Here is a 16543-nt window from a genome sequence, read left to right on the forward strand (position 1 = left end):
ACAGTATTTTCTATAAAAAGTAATGTAGAAACTAAATATTACTCTAAATACATGAAACAGGTCAAGAAACAATGACTTAGCACCATTTATTTCTGAGAATATAATAATAATGTAATGAATGTCTCATTAACAAATATAGTCTCCTAGACTCCTTACTTATCTGTAGCTACTGTCACAATAATAACACTGACAACACATGATTAGTTAAAGTATTTTCATGCTACAGCAGCGTTTCATTGCTTCAATTCAGGAGGGTGAAGCCAGATCCAGCCATAATATGGTGCATTCAGGTGTGAACAGTCGTCTTTAACTTTGTCTGCATGTGATTGGACTCAGGACGGATGTTAAGACCAGGTCTTATGAGTGATTTTGTGACTATATAACATCACACAGTTACTTTAAAACATTCAGACTTGTGATTGTAGAAGAAGACGAGGTGTTAAAGTCAGACCTGGCTTCCCTTCTTGGGGGAAATATGGATGACCTGCTCTTGCCTCTGGATGCGAGGAGCTCCAGAGTAACCTTGACCAGACTTGGAGACTGGAGTCTCTGCAACAGAAAAAAGTGGGGATTTAGTGACAACAAAAACACAGTGTAAACAGACGACTGCGTGATGATTCTGCTCGTTTATATGACGCCTCTTTCCAAGAAGCTCCAAACACTGTTTTCATTCTGCTGCTGCAGTTCACTTCTCATCAAAGGCAAAAAAACGCTATCAAACAGAAACGTGTCCCCAAACAGAGTTCTGGCATCTTTATTTTCTTTTTCTTTTTTTATGCCACGCGAGAGAACATGCACACGCGCCCTGAAATGAGACAGTCGAGAGTGTGCGATTGTCTCCGCGTTACGCAACGAGACATAAAGAACAAGGCTGCTAATGACCAGAGCAGCGTGAGAGGGACAGCGTAACATCTGCTCGGGCTGCAGCTTTTTAATGTAGTCGGCTCACTGCGCTCAGTATCTCAGACTATTCATTACTCGGCATCGTTTCCTCTGCAAAGAGAAGCCACAGGGCTCTCTGCACTAATTAGAGATGCTTGTGCTTGTGCGTGTGTGTGTAGTATGTGAAACAACATAGTTTTTGTGTGGTACACTACCGTTCAAAAGTTTGGGGTCACTTAAAAATGTCCTTATTTTTGAAGGAAAAGCACTTTTAAAAAAAATTCATCTAACATTAAATGAATCATAAATACACTCTATACATTGTTAATGTGGTAAACGACTATTCTAGCTGCAAACGTCTGGTTTTTAATGGAATATGTACATAGGTGTATAGAGGCCCATTTCCAGTGTTCTAATGGTACATTGTGTTTGCGAAAGGCTATTGGATGATTAGAAACCCTTGAAAACCCTTGTGCAATGGTGATAGTATAGATGAAAACAGTTTTGCTGGTTCTTTGACGAAATAAAAATCATTATTTCTAATCTTGTCATTGTCTTAACTATATTTTCTATTCATTTTGCAACTCTTTTGATGAATAAAAGTGTGACTTTTAATGGAAAACACAAACTGTGACTGGTCAACCATATGTCTTGTGGTGATGTGGAGCTAAAAAAAACAACAACACTAGCAATTCCCCCCCATGTCACCACTTTATGAATGAATTAACCATCAACCTGCCATGAAAATCAGCAAATGTAGTGTTAAAGAGTGGATACATACAATACCGTTTGGGCTCACCTATACGATTTTTGTTGTGTTTTCCAAGTCAGACTTTTATTCATCAAAAGATTTGCAAAATGAATATAAAATAATATTCAAGACATTGACAAGATTAGAAATAATGATTTTTATTCAAAATAAAGAACACGCAAAACTGTTTTCAGCTGTGCTAACATCATTACACAAGGGTTTTCTAATCATCCAATAGCCTTCTAACGCCATTAGCAAACACAATGTACCATTAGAACGCTGGAAATGGGCCTCTATACACCTATGTACATATTCCATTATAAACCAGACGTTTGCAGCTAGAATAGTCGTTTACCACATTAACAATGTATAGAGTGTATGCCTGATTCATTTAATTCATTTAAAAAAAGAGCTTTTCCTTAAAAAATAAGGAAATTTTTAAGTGAGCCCAAACTTTTGAACGCAATAATGATATAAATTAAATAAACTTGTGTAAGTTTGTGCAGTTAAGAGCTAAACAAAGGTGAGAATCCTGCCCTTTGCGTGACTTGAAGCCACATAACCATCGTTGAAAAGACCAGCGAGGTCAAGAGGGTAAAAGTGGAGGATGAAAAATCGAAAAAAAGGAAATGAAAAAGACAGAATCCTTCACCGCGGAGTGGACACTTGGCTGACTTACCCTGAGCTGGCACAGCACACATTGTTCCTCCCTGACCAATAACGACATAAATACTCCAAAAAAACAACCACAAAATAACTGGACTGGAGGGAACCTTCTCTGTGATTGCGTGGCGGTCAGAAAACAAGGTCGGGGTGAGTCGACTGGTCAACGCAAATCAACCAGAGCTACATCCTGCTGGGAAGCAGAGGAGCGACTTTCAAGACACCGAGATGAGGGGAAAACGCAGTGCATTTAGTCGTAATTAAATAGAAGGCAGAGTACGACAAGAAGACTGTAGAAGATGAATGAGAGGCAAAAGAAGAGGAAGGAAAACAACGCAGGAATTCCCCATATTTTCTCTTTTTAAAGAAAGAGCCATATTTTGTCAGTGATCTAAGTCTAATTTCTGCTAAGTCTCATTATCTTTTTGTCTGATTGCAGCAGCATTAAGACCTTAGATCTGTAAAGGTGATATGATTTGATGATTTGGGAGGAAGAGGAGGTGGACGAGGAGGAAAAAAGTGGTGTTTAAAGGTGGAAAATGGATGATTTCCTTCCTGTGATGTCGCTTCAAGTGTATTTGTAGTTATTGAAGTTGCATATTAACGCAGGAATTGGAAAAGCTTGCTTTTAAAAAACTAGGCGAGTCTTGTTAACTCAATGTTTTTACAGTTTTTACTCTGAAATGTCATGTCATTCTGCAGGGGTGACCTTGAAAAAGAGCTTTTGCTGTATTCATTTATAAAAGTGTAGTCAAGAGTCGGCATTTACTCAATGAAATTCAAAATTAAAATGCGAAATCTCTTTGTTCATGTCCAACTACAGTGTTTTTCTTCTAAATAAAGCTCAAAATCAATAGTTTTTCTTGACTTTAAACTGTTAATACACTCTCTGAGAAGTAAATTGTATTGTAAAGACATTTTCAGGCCCTTTAATTGGTACTATAAGCAAAATAAAAAGGCTTAGGTGTTAAAGCAAAAGTCTCAAACTCGCTGCTTTTGGTCAGAGTGACGATAAAGCTTTCTTTCCTTTAACTCCACTATTAAAGCGTGAACATTTACCGGTCGATCCCCGTTCTCCTCCTCCTCCTCCTCCTCCTCCTCCTCCTCCTCCACCTTCCTCCATTCTTGACCAGTTGGGAGTGGATTTCCCGCTGGAGCCGCCCTCACCGACCACCTCTCTCCTCTCCGTGGACATGGGAGAATGACGGGGAACTGCAAACCTGGTAAATAAACACACAAAAACATCTTAATCTTTAATTTATATTTGTCTCTGGGTTGAGTTCAATTATTTGTGTGTGGGATTTATTTATCGTTTGTTTTCTCTGCGCGACGATGCATAATTTACGCTAACACAAACACAAACGCGGGGGCCATCTTTTCCTTACTGTTCAGGCATGGACTTCTGTCTCCAGTGAGCAGAGCTTCCAGAGGCGTCGCTGGAGCAAGACAAGTTGCTCGGAGAGCTTCGATTGTGCGGAGAGCGTCCCAGTGCCAGGGAGGAGACCAGGCTGTAGCTCTCTGTGCCGGGAGACATCCTGGTATACATGCGCAAACACACACACAGGAAGTGTGTGAGAATTTACAGGCACACAGAAGTGAAGGAAGAAGATGAAATAAACAAAAGAACAGGCATCGTTCCAAACTTCTCCTTCAAAAGGAAATTCCATTGATTCCTGCTTCTTGGACCCAGTTCCCACAAAAATAAAACCCCACCACCATTAATATTTTAAAGTGTCTGTTTCATAAATCAACAAACGTATCCAACAGCTGAGTTTAATGATTTGCTTTGTTCACACAAACTCAAAATAGAGGCTATTAATATTAGTGCTGGTTACATTAACATGCGTTAATGTTGATGCCATTAACACATGACGCGTTTCCATGATGGCTGACCGGAAAAAGACGCGTGACATCATGTTTACGCACAGGAGTCCAGGCACCGTTTACCAGTTAGCTCCGTTAGCTCCGTTAGCTGCGTTAGCTCCTTAAGTGCCGTAAGCACTAATAACGCATGACACAATTCCATGACGACCGACTGGAAGAAGACACGCGTGATGTCATGTTTACGTGCGGCGGCACCGGAGTCCAGGCACCGTTTACCAATTAGCTCCTTTAGCGGTGTTAGCGCTCCTAACGAACATTAACGCTTGATGCGTTTCCATGACAACTGACCGGAAAAAGATGTGCGTGACGTCACGTTTACGTGCCGCGGCACCGGAGTGCAGGCATCATTTACCAGTTAGCGCCGTTAGCTCAGTTAGCGCCATTAGCACGCCTAGAGTCGAACTGGAGCAGTCCGTTTATTAAACGAAGAGAGCGGCGCTACAAATAACTAGCGTACCTGTGTACTGCGTATGTGTGCCTCTGTTTTTAAAGTTCAGTGTTACTTTAGAGACTAATTTTAACTCATTTTAACGTCACAAGCATCTTTTTCCACTCAGCACTAATAAGTATTCATAAAATAGACTTCATAATAAAACTTTAACTGAGATTTTGCACGAATCCACACTTTAAAGTGTAACTCTCTAACCTTTTGGGGTCCAGGGGTCGTCCGTCGCTGCTGACGCTGCGCGGGATGACCGCTCCCCTCTCCAGCCTCTCGGCCGACAGCGTCTTGCCCACAGAGCTGCCCAGGCTGATGGCGCGGTTTGGCGTGTGCGGCTGCGGCGAGGCGGTGAGCGACTGCTGCGGGCTGCTGGACGTCCTCTGCCACTTGTTGTTGTTGCTGCGGAAGGGGAACTTGTACTCGAAGGAGCCGCTGTCGCTGCTGCTGCTCTTGTACTCGGACATGGGCATGCGGTAGAGCTCCGAACAGCCTCTGCGGAGAGGGAGGGTGAGGATTAGCTAGGTCAGAGACGACGAACAACACTGTCGCTAACGGTAACGCCAGTAATACCCTCCGTGTATTGTGTACGTTTTAACATGGCCAAAAAGCTGTCGAAATGGTCTGTGTACTATGGGTTGAATCCAAACTGAGAGTTCTTGGACTTGTTTTTCATAATCTGCTTGTAAATGTTATCTCTACTGAAAAGGATTAAGGCCACACAGGAAAAAATATTTGAATTCTGACTTTAAACTCAGAACTCTTCTGTAGTAGCCAAAGACTATTTATGTTTAGCCGTTTCTTTCTTTCTGAGAATAAAGTCAGAATTCTAAGTTTTAAAGTCAGACTTCTGAGAATAAAGTGAGAAATCTGAGTTTTAAAGTGAGAAATCTGAGTTTTAGTCAGAATTCTGAGAATAAAGTCAGAAATCGGAGTTTTAAAGTGAGAATTCACCAGGTACGAAAGGAGGAACGAGGGGTGTTTGAGGGGTCTCAACGATGATTTATTTACTTGTTTATTCACTTTTTTTTTTTTTTTTTAAATCATATATTATTTATATTGTCAATAAATATTGTATGTGTATGTGTTTGTATACTGTATATGTAGCAATTTAAGATGTAAATAGAAACTCAAATGATGATTATAAGAGATTATATAGTGGAGATTGTGATTTTTTTTTAATTATTATTGTATTATGCTATTTTTCATTCAAACAAGAGCGTTTATTTTATATTCAACACACAAACACTGAGGAGTTACAGAGATGTTTGTCCGCTGTGTGTGTGTGTGTGAGCGATCAGGGACAGAACAGATCAAAACAAGCCATCAAATTAAAAAATATGACCAATAATATCAAACACAGATAATATGAGCTAAATGCCACTGGCATACATGATCAAGGTGAGTTGACCTCCTCTGTTTCCCTTCTCCTCTGTAGATAAGCGAGTAATATCCCAGGTAAGATAAGGTCAAACGTCCCGTCACCACCTACCTGCGCGGCGTGGCGTCGTCGTGCGGCGGGATGATAACGACGCGCACGGTCACCGACGTCCGCAGAAGGTCGATCATCTGCTCGTGGGTCAGCGTTGCCACGGCGACCTTGCAGATTTCCACCAATCGGCTGCCCTGCCTCAGCCCCGCCTGCCAGGCGTAGCCGTACGGCTCCACCTGTAGAAGACAAAGTGTGTTTACGTTTTTTTTTACGAACGCGGGAGGAAGTGATACGAAGTGTTAACAATACAGTCTGCCAAGTTGTGAATTATTAGCATTTGTTGTTGTTGTGTGATAATAACAGTGAAAATACAACATCCACACATCATATGCAAAGAAATGAGTGTAAAGAAACTTAAACACTGTTATATTAACACCTAATATTGTTTATAACAACCAAGTGTCCTCATTACCGTAACTCCTAGACTGTTTGTGACATCTAGAAAATTAAAAAAACTATCGACTGGCAATCTGTCCAGGGTGTGACTATGGAAAGTGAAAGTTAATTTGGAAAAAGGGGCAGAAACACGCACTTATTTAACATTTTTCGACAATTCTACAGCCATAAAATCAATATAAATAAGATAACATACTCCTTTATGTGTCCCGCAGTGGGGAAATGTACATGTATTTACATAATACCAGGCAGCCTCGTTATCTTGATGGTCATAAGAGGGTTAACTAAACCCACCTCAGCCACGATGCCCTCGTAGTTGACGTGGAAGCCGAGCTGCCCGAGGCCATTTCGGCGAAGCGTCATCTCCGATGTTTCGCAGCCTTTGGTCAGCAGCTGGACATGTGGACAAGAGGAGGAGACAAAGGAAGAGGAGAAAGAAACATCGTTAGGGCAAATCCGTGTCATGTTCCAGTTTCAAAATTACAGAACGATTAGAATCATCGTCTTTGCCTTGTGTGTGTGGATAAAACTGAACTCACAAATGTCAAGGATTAACATTGGTGTGCATGTGTGAGAATTCACTACAAGAATATGTCAGAGAAGGAATTTTAAGGGTTTCCCCAAGAGATGTATGCTCATAAATAAAGATGAATTAGTGCTTCGGCATAAGAAGCAGCACAAGCTCTAGATAGTGTGTGTGTGTGTGTGTGTGTGTGTGGGGGTGTGTGTGTGTGTGTGTGTGTGTGTTCACATGTGAGTGAAATGAAAGCAGGTGTGTTTCCTGCTGTGACACTTTAGGGCTGCGCTCGCACACTTTTGAACTCTCTCTGCGTTTTTTTTCATGGAAGGATGGGAGTCACAGCAAAGTGGATGGAAAAAAATAAATAAAAATAAAGAAGGTAAGAATATTTATTTTTCCCTCGGAGACAAAAGCAAGCAGCATTTGTCAAACGTGTGGATTGCAGTAACCACATCTACACATTCGGTTTGGCTAGCGCTCTACGCGTTACCGCAATCGCGCAACGGTTTGTGCGATCGAAAAAATTCAGACGGTTTCTGAAAGACGAGAACTTCAAACGCAAACATGTCATTATTACGGTAATTTCACTGACACCGATGCAGGAGGGCGGCAAATGAGCATCTTTTTACACCCACAGAGCGGTGGAGCTGAAACAATTACTCAATTAGCTTCGGTTTGAAGATTAAAACAAGATATCTGATAGTTTCAGCTTCTTAAATTTGCTCCACATAACAAAGAAATCATCAAAACTGAATCATTGTGGACAAAACAAGACATCATTTCCAGTACAATAATCGTTAGTTGCAGCTTTTACGGCAGAAAGCATCACTTTTTTTTAAAATCAAAAATCTAATTTTGAGATAAATTCCATTGGAAGTGTGTTTTACACTGGTCAAATTTCAAAATTAAAATGCAAAATCTCTTCGTTCATGTCCAACTACAGTGTTTTTTCTAAAAAATCTCTAAAATCAATTGTTTTTCTTGACTTTAAACCGTTAAAACACTTTCTTAAACTGTAAATTGTATTGTAAAGGTATTGAAAGTTGGGCAAAAGCATTAACTCACAAACTTTTGGCCCTTTTATGGGTAGAATAAGCAAAATAAAAAGGCTTAGGTGTTAAACCAAAGGTTTCAAACCGTGCATCATATGTGGGCCTCCAATTGATTCTATGGAGCCCTGCCGCTTAATATCAAGTTATTTCTGTATGTTTTATTATTTAGATTAATTTTGCACCATGAATACATTTACATAGTAAGCTATACATCGTTCCACAGCGAGAAAAATGCTTTTATTTTGAAATATCATCATTAATAATTCAATAATTTTAAGCTTATAGCGCACCGGAAAGTTACTTTTGCCCAAAAAGTTTGACTTTTGATGCTCAGTGGCCCCCAGGTCATTTGAGTTTGAGACTCCTGTGTTAAAGGGTTAATTAACCCCCCCCCCCCCCCACTCTCTCTACCTCCAGGTGACACATCCCATAGTTTCCGGGTCCCTTGTGAGTCTGTGTCTGAGCAGGGTTTACGCAAAAAAGCTTCAGATGAAGCCAAACATCACAGAGGGAAAGTGTGAATAAATCATGCTGCAGAGACTGGCACCTGACAGGAATTATTGTTCTGCAGCTCTCTGATGTCTCTGAATGTGTGCGTGGGAGAGAGGGAGAATGATGATGAAGAGCAAACAAGACAAAAAAGAAAACACACAGTAAAGAGATGAGGCAGGAGAGAGAGAGAGAGAAACTCAGAGCTCCACAAAGCAGGAGGCCCAAGGCCACTCTCAATCCTCTCTCTATCATCGAGGGAGTCCAAATGATTGAAGATTAGTGCCACATTTATACAGAAGAAGAAAAAAAAACGCAACATGAAAGTGACACGTTTCTGAGTCCTGAGCCAAATTAACCACGTTTCACTGCAAATCAAAAAAAAAAAAGGTGGATTTGATCCAGGTTACGTAAAACCATCACATCTAAATCACACACACACACACACACACACACACACACACACACACACACAGAGAGAGAGGCTGAGGATATGAATGTAATCTGAAGCGCTGGTGATTACATAAGAAAACACCTTTTCTTCTAACTAGTTTCCATGGAAACAGCTAAGGAAGAGCTAGCATCGCTTCACAGTGTGTGTGTGTGTGTGTGTGTGTAGGTGTGTGTGAGCCATTAGGACTCTGCTGCTGTCCACAAGTGTTTCTGTAACTCTTTCAATAAACTGGAGGACGCTGTCATTGTGAGAGAAGGACGGACAGAGGAGGGTCCACCGTCAGAGTGGGACAGGTGAAATGAAATGATCAATGATCACACACACTTATAGACTCTGCCTCTGCCATATGTGAATAAATGTTGTTTTTTTTTGTCTTTATCCATCATGTAGTTGAGTTTTGCAGCGTAAGTGCTGCCTGTTAGTTAACAGGGAGCAAAACACACAACATTTACTGTCATTTCAGCTTACTACCATCAAATATGACAGCAAAGGACAGGAAGTGATGGAATAACAGGAATAATGAGAATAAAGACAAAGAACAACTATAAAAAAAAAAATAGATATACAAAGTCAGGTTTATGCCATAGCTGTCATAAATGAACAGCATTGATAATAATAATAATAATAAAAAAAAAATAATCATGGTTAGTAATAAGCTCTTTGATTTAAATGATGTTTTAATGCTAACATTCATAAACGTTCATAAATTTATGACTTTAAAATGACGATGTATCGGACTAATGTAGATACTTAAATTTGTGATAACGGTATTGTTCAACCCCTAATCAACACAAATGTCTTAGTAACGGCTAAAAGGAAGCAAAAGACTAAAATCGACTGAAATCGGTATTGTGATATGACCATCATGTATTTGTGTGTGTGTGTGTGCTCTGACCTCCAGACGTTTGACCACTTCTTTAAAATCCTCCGTGTTGTTGCTGACGCTCCTCAGGGACAAACTCTCTCCTCGCTCGTAGAAAATCCTCAAAGACGCCGGGCTGCTCAGCATCCAGCCGATCACGTCCTTGGTGGCGCAGTTGAACACCACAGCCTTGGCCTCTTGGTCCAACAGGATGAGGAAGTCGTTGGAGAGGGCCAGCAGAGCCTCCAGCTCTCCTCCGCTCCCATGATCCTCGGCGTGGACCAGCCAGGTCACCGCCCCGGGGCTGCGCAGCTCGGCGCCGGCGTACGGCCGACTCTTCTCCTTCTTCTTGTGAGCCAGCGAGATGAAGGGGAACTTCCCGGAGGGGTCGATGGGCGTGCTGGTGGTGTGGCGCTCGGCCAGGTCGCGCAGGTACTCCTGGCGCGTGCGCGTGGCCATGGCGCGGAACTTGTGCGACTTGTGCGCGGCGTTCTCTGCATTCATGACCTTGGCGAGCAGGAAGTCCCGGAACAAGGAGGACTTGGGGAAGGCGACGCCTTCTGGGATCGGGGGCCCGAAGGACGGCACGTCTTTGGAGCGAGTGACCGCCACGCTGATGGAGATAAGACGACAGAAGAAACTGAGGGTTAACAAAGTAGTTTTATAGATCGGCTAGTAACACTTTATTATAAGTACACACTATTAGCATTATTGAATTCATCATTTACTAGTGCTGGGCTGGCTAACGCGGCGTCAACGCTAACGCATGTTAAGGCATGGCGCGTTTCCATGACGACTGACCAGCAAATGACGTGTGACGTCATGTTTACGTGCCGCAGCACCGGAGTCCAGGCACCGTTTACCCGTTAGCTCCATTAGCTCCTTTAGCGCCGTTAGCTCGCCTACAGTCAAACTGGAGTGGTTTGTTTATTAAAAACAAATAACCAGCGTACTGCTTTAAGTTTAGCGTCACTTTAGAGACTCATTTTAACAATCCGGAGTCACGTAAACATGACGTCACACATGCTAACTGGTAAACAGTGCCTGGACTCCGGTGCTTCGGCACGTAAACATGACTTCTTTTTCCGGTCAATCGTCGTGGAAACGCGTCAATGTGCGTTACCGTCGTTACTGGACGTCAACATGCCGCTAACATGCCCAGCACTAGTTATAAATGATGAATTCAACATTTATTAATGCTTAGCTAATGCTAATAGCGTGTACTTATTATAAAGCGTTAGCGATTAGCTAACTATTTGGGTGTTTCTGCTCAGACGTCGTGGATTCAGCTCTTAACTGCGCACAGTAAATCAACCTAGTTCCAAAGCTTCAACTGTTCATGTCGCTAAGCAAGAAAAGATATAATAAAAATAACAACAACAACAACAAAGAACCAGAAGCCAGATTGTGCAACATAAATAACGTCTGCGTCACAGAAATGAACGTTTATCTGCCAGAAAACTGAAAATAAATTACGTGGTAAAAGTGTCAACGTGCGTCCTCCTCCTTTCTCCTCAGGCAAAAATAAACTGTTGTCTTTCTTGCTTTAGCTCATAATAAAGTAAGCATTCATTTAAAAAAGGCAGTGAGTGATTGCTGCTGCTTTCTTTTTCATGTGTTTTATTTCCAGGTTCTATGCCACTGCTCCTTTCATTAAGTCTCGGTGTATGTAACGACCATCGGAGACAGTTTGCCCCGTCTGGTATGTCAGGAACTCAGCTGTGCAGCCAGCAAAAGAAAAGAAAAGAGTGGAGAAGACGCAGAAAACCCTGAGAGTGAGAGAGGAGGGAGACTCTGAAGAGACAGGGCAATAATTGCTGCACATGATACGGAAAATATCTGTAAAAATGACATTTCAGTGAGTCTGTACTGTACACGGCTAACCTCGAGCTGTCCTCGTCACAACCTCTCTGCGGATAAAAATCACAGACCTTCACTCAGGTGATAATTACCAGCTGACAACGAGTCGGAAACCCTCGTCCCACACACACACACACACACGTCCACGCCGGGATTAATCGCTTTGTCTAATAAGCAAGTGAATTCAAGGCGAAGACTCCCACATACTTCTAAACATACGTTAGAGAGAGACACCAACACTCTCTGTGTGTGTGTGTCCTCTCAGGGGAGGAGGGGAAATGTGGCGTTCAATTACAACAACGTCAAAAAGTTGTTGACACAGAGTTGACGTATTCAGAACAAAGATGCAAAAGAGATAGAGAGAGAGACGGCAGACACTGTGTCGCAGATTATTATAGGACATGAGGAATACTGGGAATACACTCTGGGGGACACGGGAATGTCAAAATGCTGCATTACGCACTGAACATTCAAGGATGAAGACGAGACATTTGGAAGAAGGTGTTTTTGTAGGTGTGGGTGTGTAAAAACAGTGTTGGCCAATGTGGACAAAAACGCTGCCATGATGTATATATAAATAAATAAGAAAAAGTACAAATCTGTTGAGAATTAAGAGTACTGAGATAAATGCCAAACAATAAAAGACTGACTTTTGCACCTAAGAGAGTTAATCATAGGTTTAAACTTCTTGTAAACAGTTTAAACAAAGAAAAATCACAAGAGCTGCAATATTAGTTCAATTGAAAATGTGTGTGAAAATATCATTTTAGATGAATTACGGTCTTGATCTATTCACGTCTTATTCTACACACTCTTTGTTTCTCACACATCTGCACACATATCACAAAATAATCGCAATTGAAATCGTTTAGCTCTAATCGAGGGTCAAATTGTTTGTTTATATTGACCTTTTGTCATTTTGCTATTAGTAAAAATGATATTATGATCATTATTAAGGCCTTTTTCTTTATTTATCCTGCCGTCTGTTCTGTTTCTTCCACATCTATAACAGATTTCATGAATACAAAGTCTCAACTCCACTCAAGGACATACATTTGATCGGCTAATGCATCAATAACGTTAGATTTCAGTGCCTAAGTTCCTTCCCTGTATTTTTAAAACATAACCGAGTTAAGTTCCTTAACTTTGCAGCTCTTAACCCTTTAACACCGAGCGTATCGCAGACATTACCGTAATTACGCGACCGTTTGTGCTTAGTGGAAAAATGACAACTGTTTCTGAAAGCTGAGAAGTTGCACGTCAAAATATAAAAAAATAAAAATAAAATAAGCAAAAAAAAAGTCGGTGTTAAAGGGTTAATTGTTAATTTTCGCTCATTGTTTAAGTTTTTCTGGCTTATAAATTATTGTCTGGATGTGGTGGATAAAAATAGAGAGAATATTAAACTTAGATTCATCAGGTGACCAGATATATGACATATATATATACACTGCAAAGAAATGTTAGCTGGTAATTTCACTATAATAACTTGAAACTCACCACTGTACCAAACCTTTAGACTGCTAATAATTTGAAATTTTAAAATGATCCAGCGCCCCAATTGGCTGCAAAAGAGTTTAACTTCACTTTCTTTACAAAAATCTAAAGTTTATCGAACATATAAGCGATTTTAAACAAAAATAATCCGACTTGACAGCACCTATGTAAGTACGTGAGTCACAGGACAAAGACGGATGAATCACGCAGGTATTCTGACGGGAGCAGCTACATTAAAGTGGTCGTAAGTGGGGCTGAACAAATGATTAAAATAAACGAATGTGACCTTTAATTCTTATTCTCCTCCAACGCTACGACAACACATCACTCACATGGAATCTAAAGGGGAGCGTCACGGCGACGAGCTGATGTCAAACACCTGTGAGTCAGTCAACCAAAGACCTGTGTGACTCACTCAGGGACAAAGAGGACGTGATGGAGAGACACAGAGGAATCAAAGGAGATGAATGGTTGAAATAAAAGAGAGAGGGCGATGGAGTCAATGAGAGGATGAGAGGAGCTCGTTGGGCTGTAAGCGTATCGTAATCGTCGTGGCAGGAGGTTTGACAGTAAAAATGAAGGGGAGCACATTCCTGTGGTTTTCGGGTGTGATTTGTGGTCGTATAAATATCCAGTGTGTGGGCAGCGCTGCTCTCCCAGTTATCCACAAACCTTCTACTGCTGCTGCTGCTGCTGCTGCTGCTGCTGCTGCTGCTGCTGCCCACTGAGCCGGTGCAGGAATAAGAACATGCCATCAATAACTGCTGGAGTGGGAGGAGCGTACGTGCATGTGCACGTGCATGTGCGTGTGCGTGCATGTGCGTGTGCAGAAGATGATAAGGATGAGTAAGACAAAATAGATAAGACTGTAATCAATCTGTTGCGGCAAGTCATCGAATAAAAGGTTTTTTTTATTATTATTATTATGTGCAGATAGAGTTACTATAACAGGGCTTCTTTTTGGTCAAAATTTAAATCACGATGACTCTTGATTGAGCTCAATGGACCTTTTGAATTTGCTGAAAAAATAACACGTCTTTAATGCTGCATGTTTAATCCAGGGATTCCACCAACTGCCTATGTGCCTGTGTTCTATTTTTGCCGGATTACAACATTAAAAGCGTTATTTTCAGAATAAAAGCAGCTAAATTGAAACACAAGCAGCCCTAAGTCACACCACGTCATTCTAACTCGTTTAACTCTCTTTAACTCGGGACAACTCCAAACTAGAGCTGCAGATAACCATAATATTCACAATTCACAATAGGAAAACATCGATCAGTGTTCCCAAATGTCTTTGCTTTGTCCACAAACGAAAATGGTTCAGTTTTAATGATTTCTTTGTTTAAATGGAGCAAAGAAGCCAGAAAATATTCACATTTAAGAAGCTGAAACGATAAGAAATCTTGTTTTAATAACGGAAAAACCCTCAAACCGATGAATCGGGTAATTGTTTCAGCCTCAACTCCAACTGCACATATTTTGCTTATTATATGCAAACATTCAGTTGCATTATTCTGGAAATGAACTTTTAACATCTGCCTAGTGTTTGTTGACAACATGATTTATTCCTTTAAAAGAAATATTTAATGGTTAATATAATTATGCAGTGTCTATTTTCAGTGCTGTAAAATGAAAGGTCACTAGTTCATAACATGAAAATCTTTTCTTTTTTTTTTAAACTGCATCTGTGAAGAAGCTCATACTTCAATCCCACTGGTAATAAAACCAATTTAATCCCAGGTCTTTTCACCACTGAGGACGTGTTGAATAATCATTCAAATGTTAAACTTTTAATCGGCTTCAGATCTGAATGTAAGACCAGGGTGAACTTATTTAGTTTCTACCACGTCTGTGACATCACAATACACACTTTAGTGAAGCAGAGGTGAGGGTGACAACAAACAGCAAAGGCCACAGCAGAGCAGAGCAACTGCCACCAATAGTTCTGGTGTTAATTGGCTTTTTTTGAGCAGCTGCACAAAGGATTTTTTTTTTTAAATTCCCTGGTGTATTTTAGTCTGGAGAGAGAATTGTCTATTGATGGAAGATTCAAGCTGTTAGTAAGTCAAAGAAAATCAAAAGAAAAGAAACACAGGCTTTGGTTTTATTTCAGTTGGCAGGAAATTTAGCCGACAAGAAAAAATATATTTTTTTGTTTGTTAAATTAAACAGGACGACGACGACGAGTGAGAAAGTGACGGGAACAAGGACGACCTTGTAACAATAAAGCAACAACGGTGCCTTAAGTAGCCAGTTAACAAATGCAAGTCGAAATAAAAGTGAATTTCTTTTTTAAATAAGTGCAAAGAACTCTGAACCGATTACAGGTTGGTGACAGTTATTTAATTTTAAATGTAAGTAAGAGCAAGTGGCAGCTTTATAGCATAGACTTTAATCCAATACTGATATGTGACTACAATTATTGATTCATTCATATGGATTCACAACTTTAAAAACATTCATTTAGGTTCACATTAAGTTTCCCTAAAGCTGACACTAATCCATAGCAGTTGTCGCAGTGCTAAATGCAGAGTTTGAGACAATTTAAAGTGAATAAAAAACAGACGAAACAACTCAAAATCCACCGTTGGTTATATAAGGGGAACGTACATATATATCTAACCGCTTTCTTGGAAGGCAGAGCCATTTTAAGTTGTATAATGGATACATTATACCTTTATTATTATTATACATTAAGATTTTAACCCATATGATTCATTCTGAAATCTTAATCTTAGTCTTTAGCTGCACCAATAAATCAATTATTGGTTTATTAATCAATGACTTAATAAATAAATCAACTATTTAGTTGATATACACATATCTATCTATATAAATATGTATATATATATATATATATGTATATATACATATAAATAGATATATATACATATAGGCATATACATATATATACATATATACATATATACACATATGTATACACATATACATATACATATAATCCAAAGAAGCTTGCTGATTGTTCAGCTTCATGAATATTGTCTGTTTTCTGTTGCTCCTGAACACACAAAGAAATCATTAAAACTGAATAATTTAGCCTTTTGGACCAGACAAGACATCATTATTTTTCAAAGGCTTTGGAAACACTGATTAACATTTGCTGACATTTTATGTAACCAAACAACTAATCGATGAATAATCGACTGACTAATCGATTATGAAAAACAACAACAAAGAAAAGTCATATTATGTGAAGCTTATTTAACTATAGATGCTATGCTGCTGCTGAAATCTATGCATATATACGTGTGTGTGTGTGTGTTGTTGCTGCTCACTAA

The 16543-nt window shown here is 40.1% G+C and overlaps 1 protein-coding gene across 1 annotated transcript in view; it reads right to left on the reverse strand.

Moving 5' to 3' along the window:
• Positions 1-16543, reverse strand: part of sipa1l1 (signal-induced proliferation-associated 1 like 1) — a gene marked incomplete at both ends in the record, with an annotated part of 35163 nt that overhangs the window by 10051 nt on the left and 8569 nt on the right. Inside the window, 7 exons of the mRNA XM_083899245.1 lie at positions 452-549; positions 3356-3516; positions 3682-3831; positions 4827-5114; positions 6112-6287; positions 6802-6900; positions 9918-10497. Coding sequence (XP_083755371.1) covers positions 452-549; positions 3356-3516; positions 3682-3831; positions 4827-5114; positions 6112-6287; positions 6802-6900; positions 9918-10497 — 1552 coding nt within the window. The remainder of the gene's footprint in view (positions 1-451; positions 550-3355; positions 3517-3681; positions 3832-4826; positions 5115-6111; positions 6288-6801; positions 6901-9917; positions 10498-16543) is intronic.

This window comes from Microchirus variegatus (genome assembly GCF_963457635.1).
Source record: "Microchirus variegatus genome assembly, chromosome: 12".
Classification (NCBI taxonomy): domain Eukaryota; kingdom Metazoa; phylum Chordata; class Actinopteri; order Pleuronectiformes; family Soleidae; genus Microchirus; species Microchirus variegatus.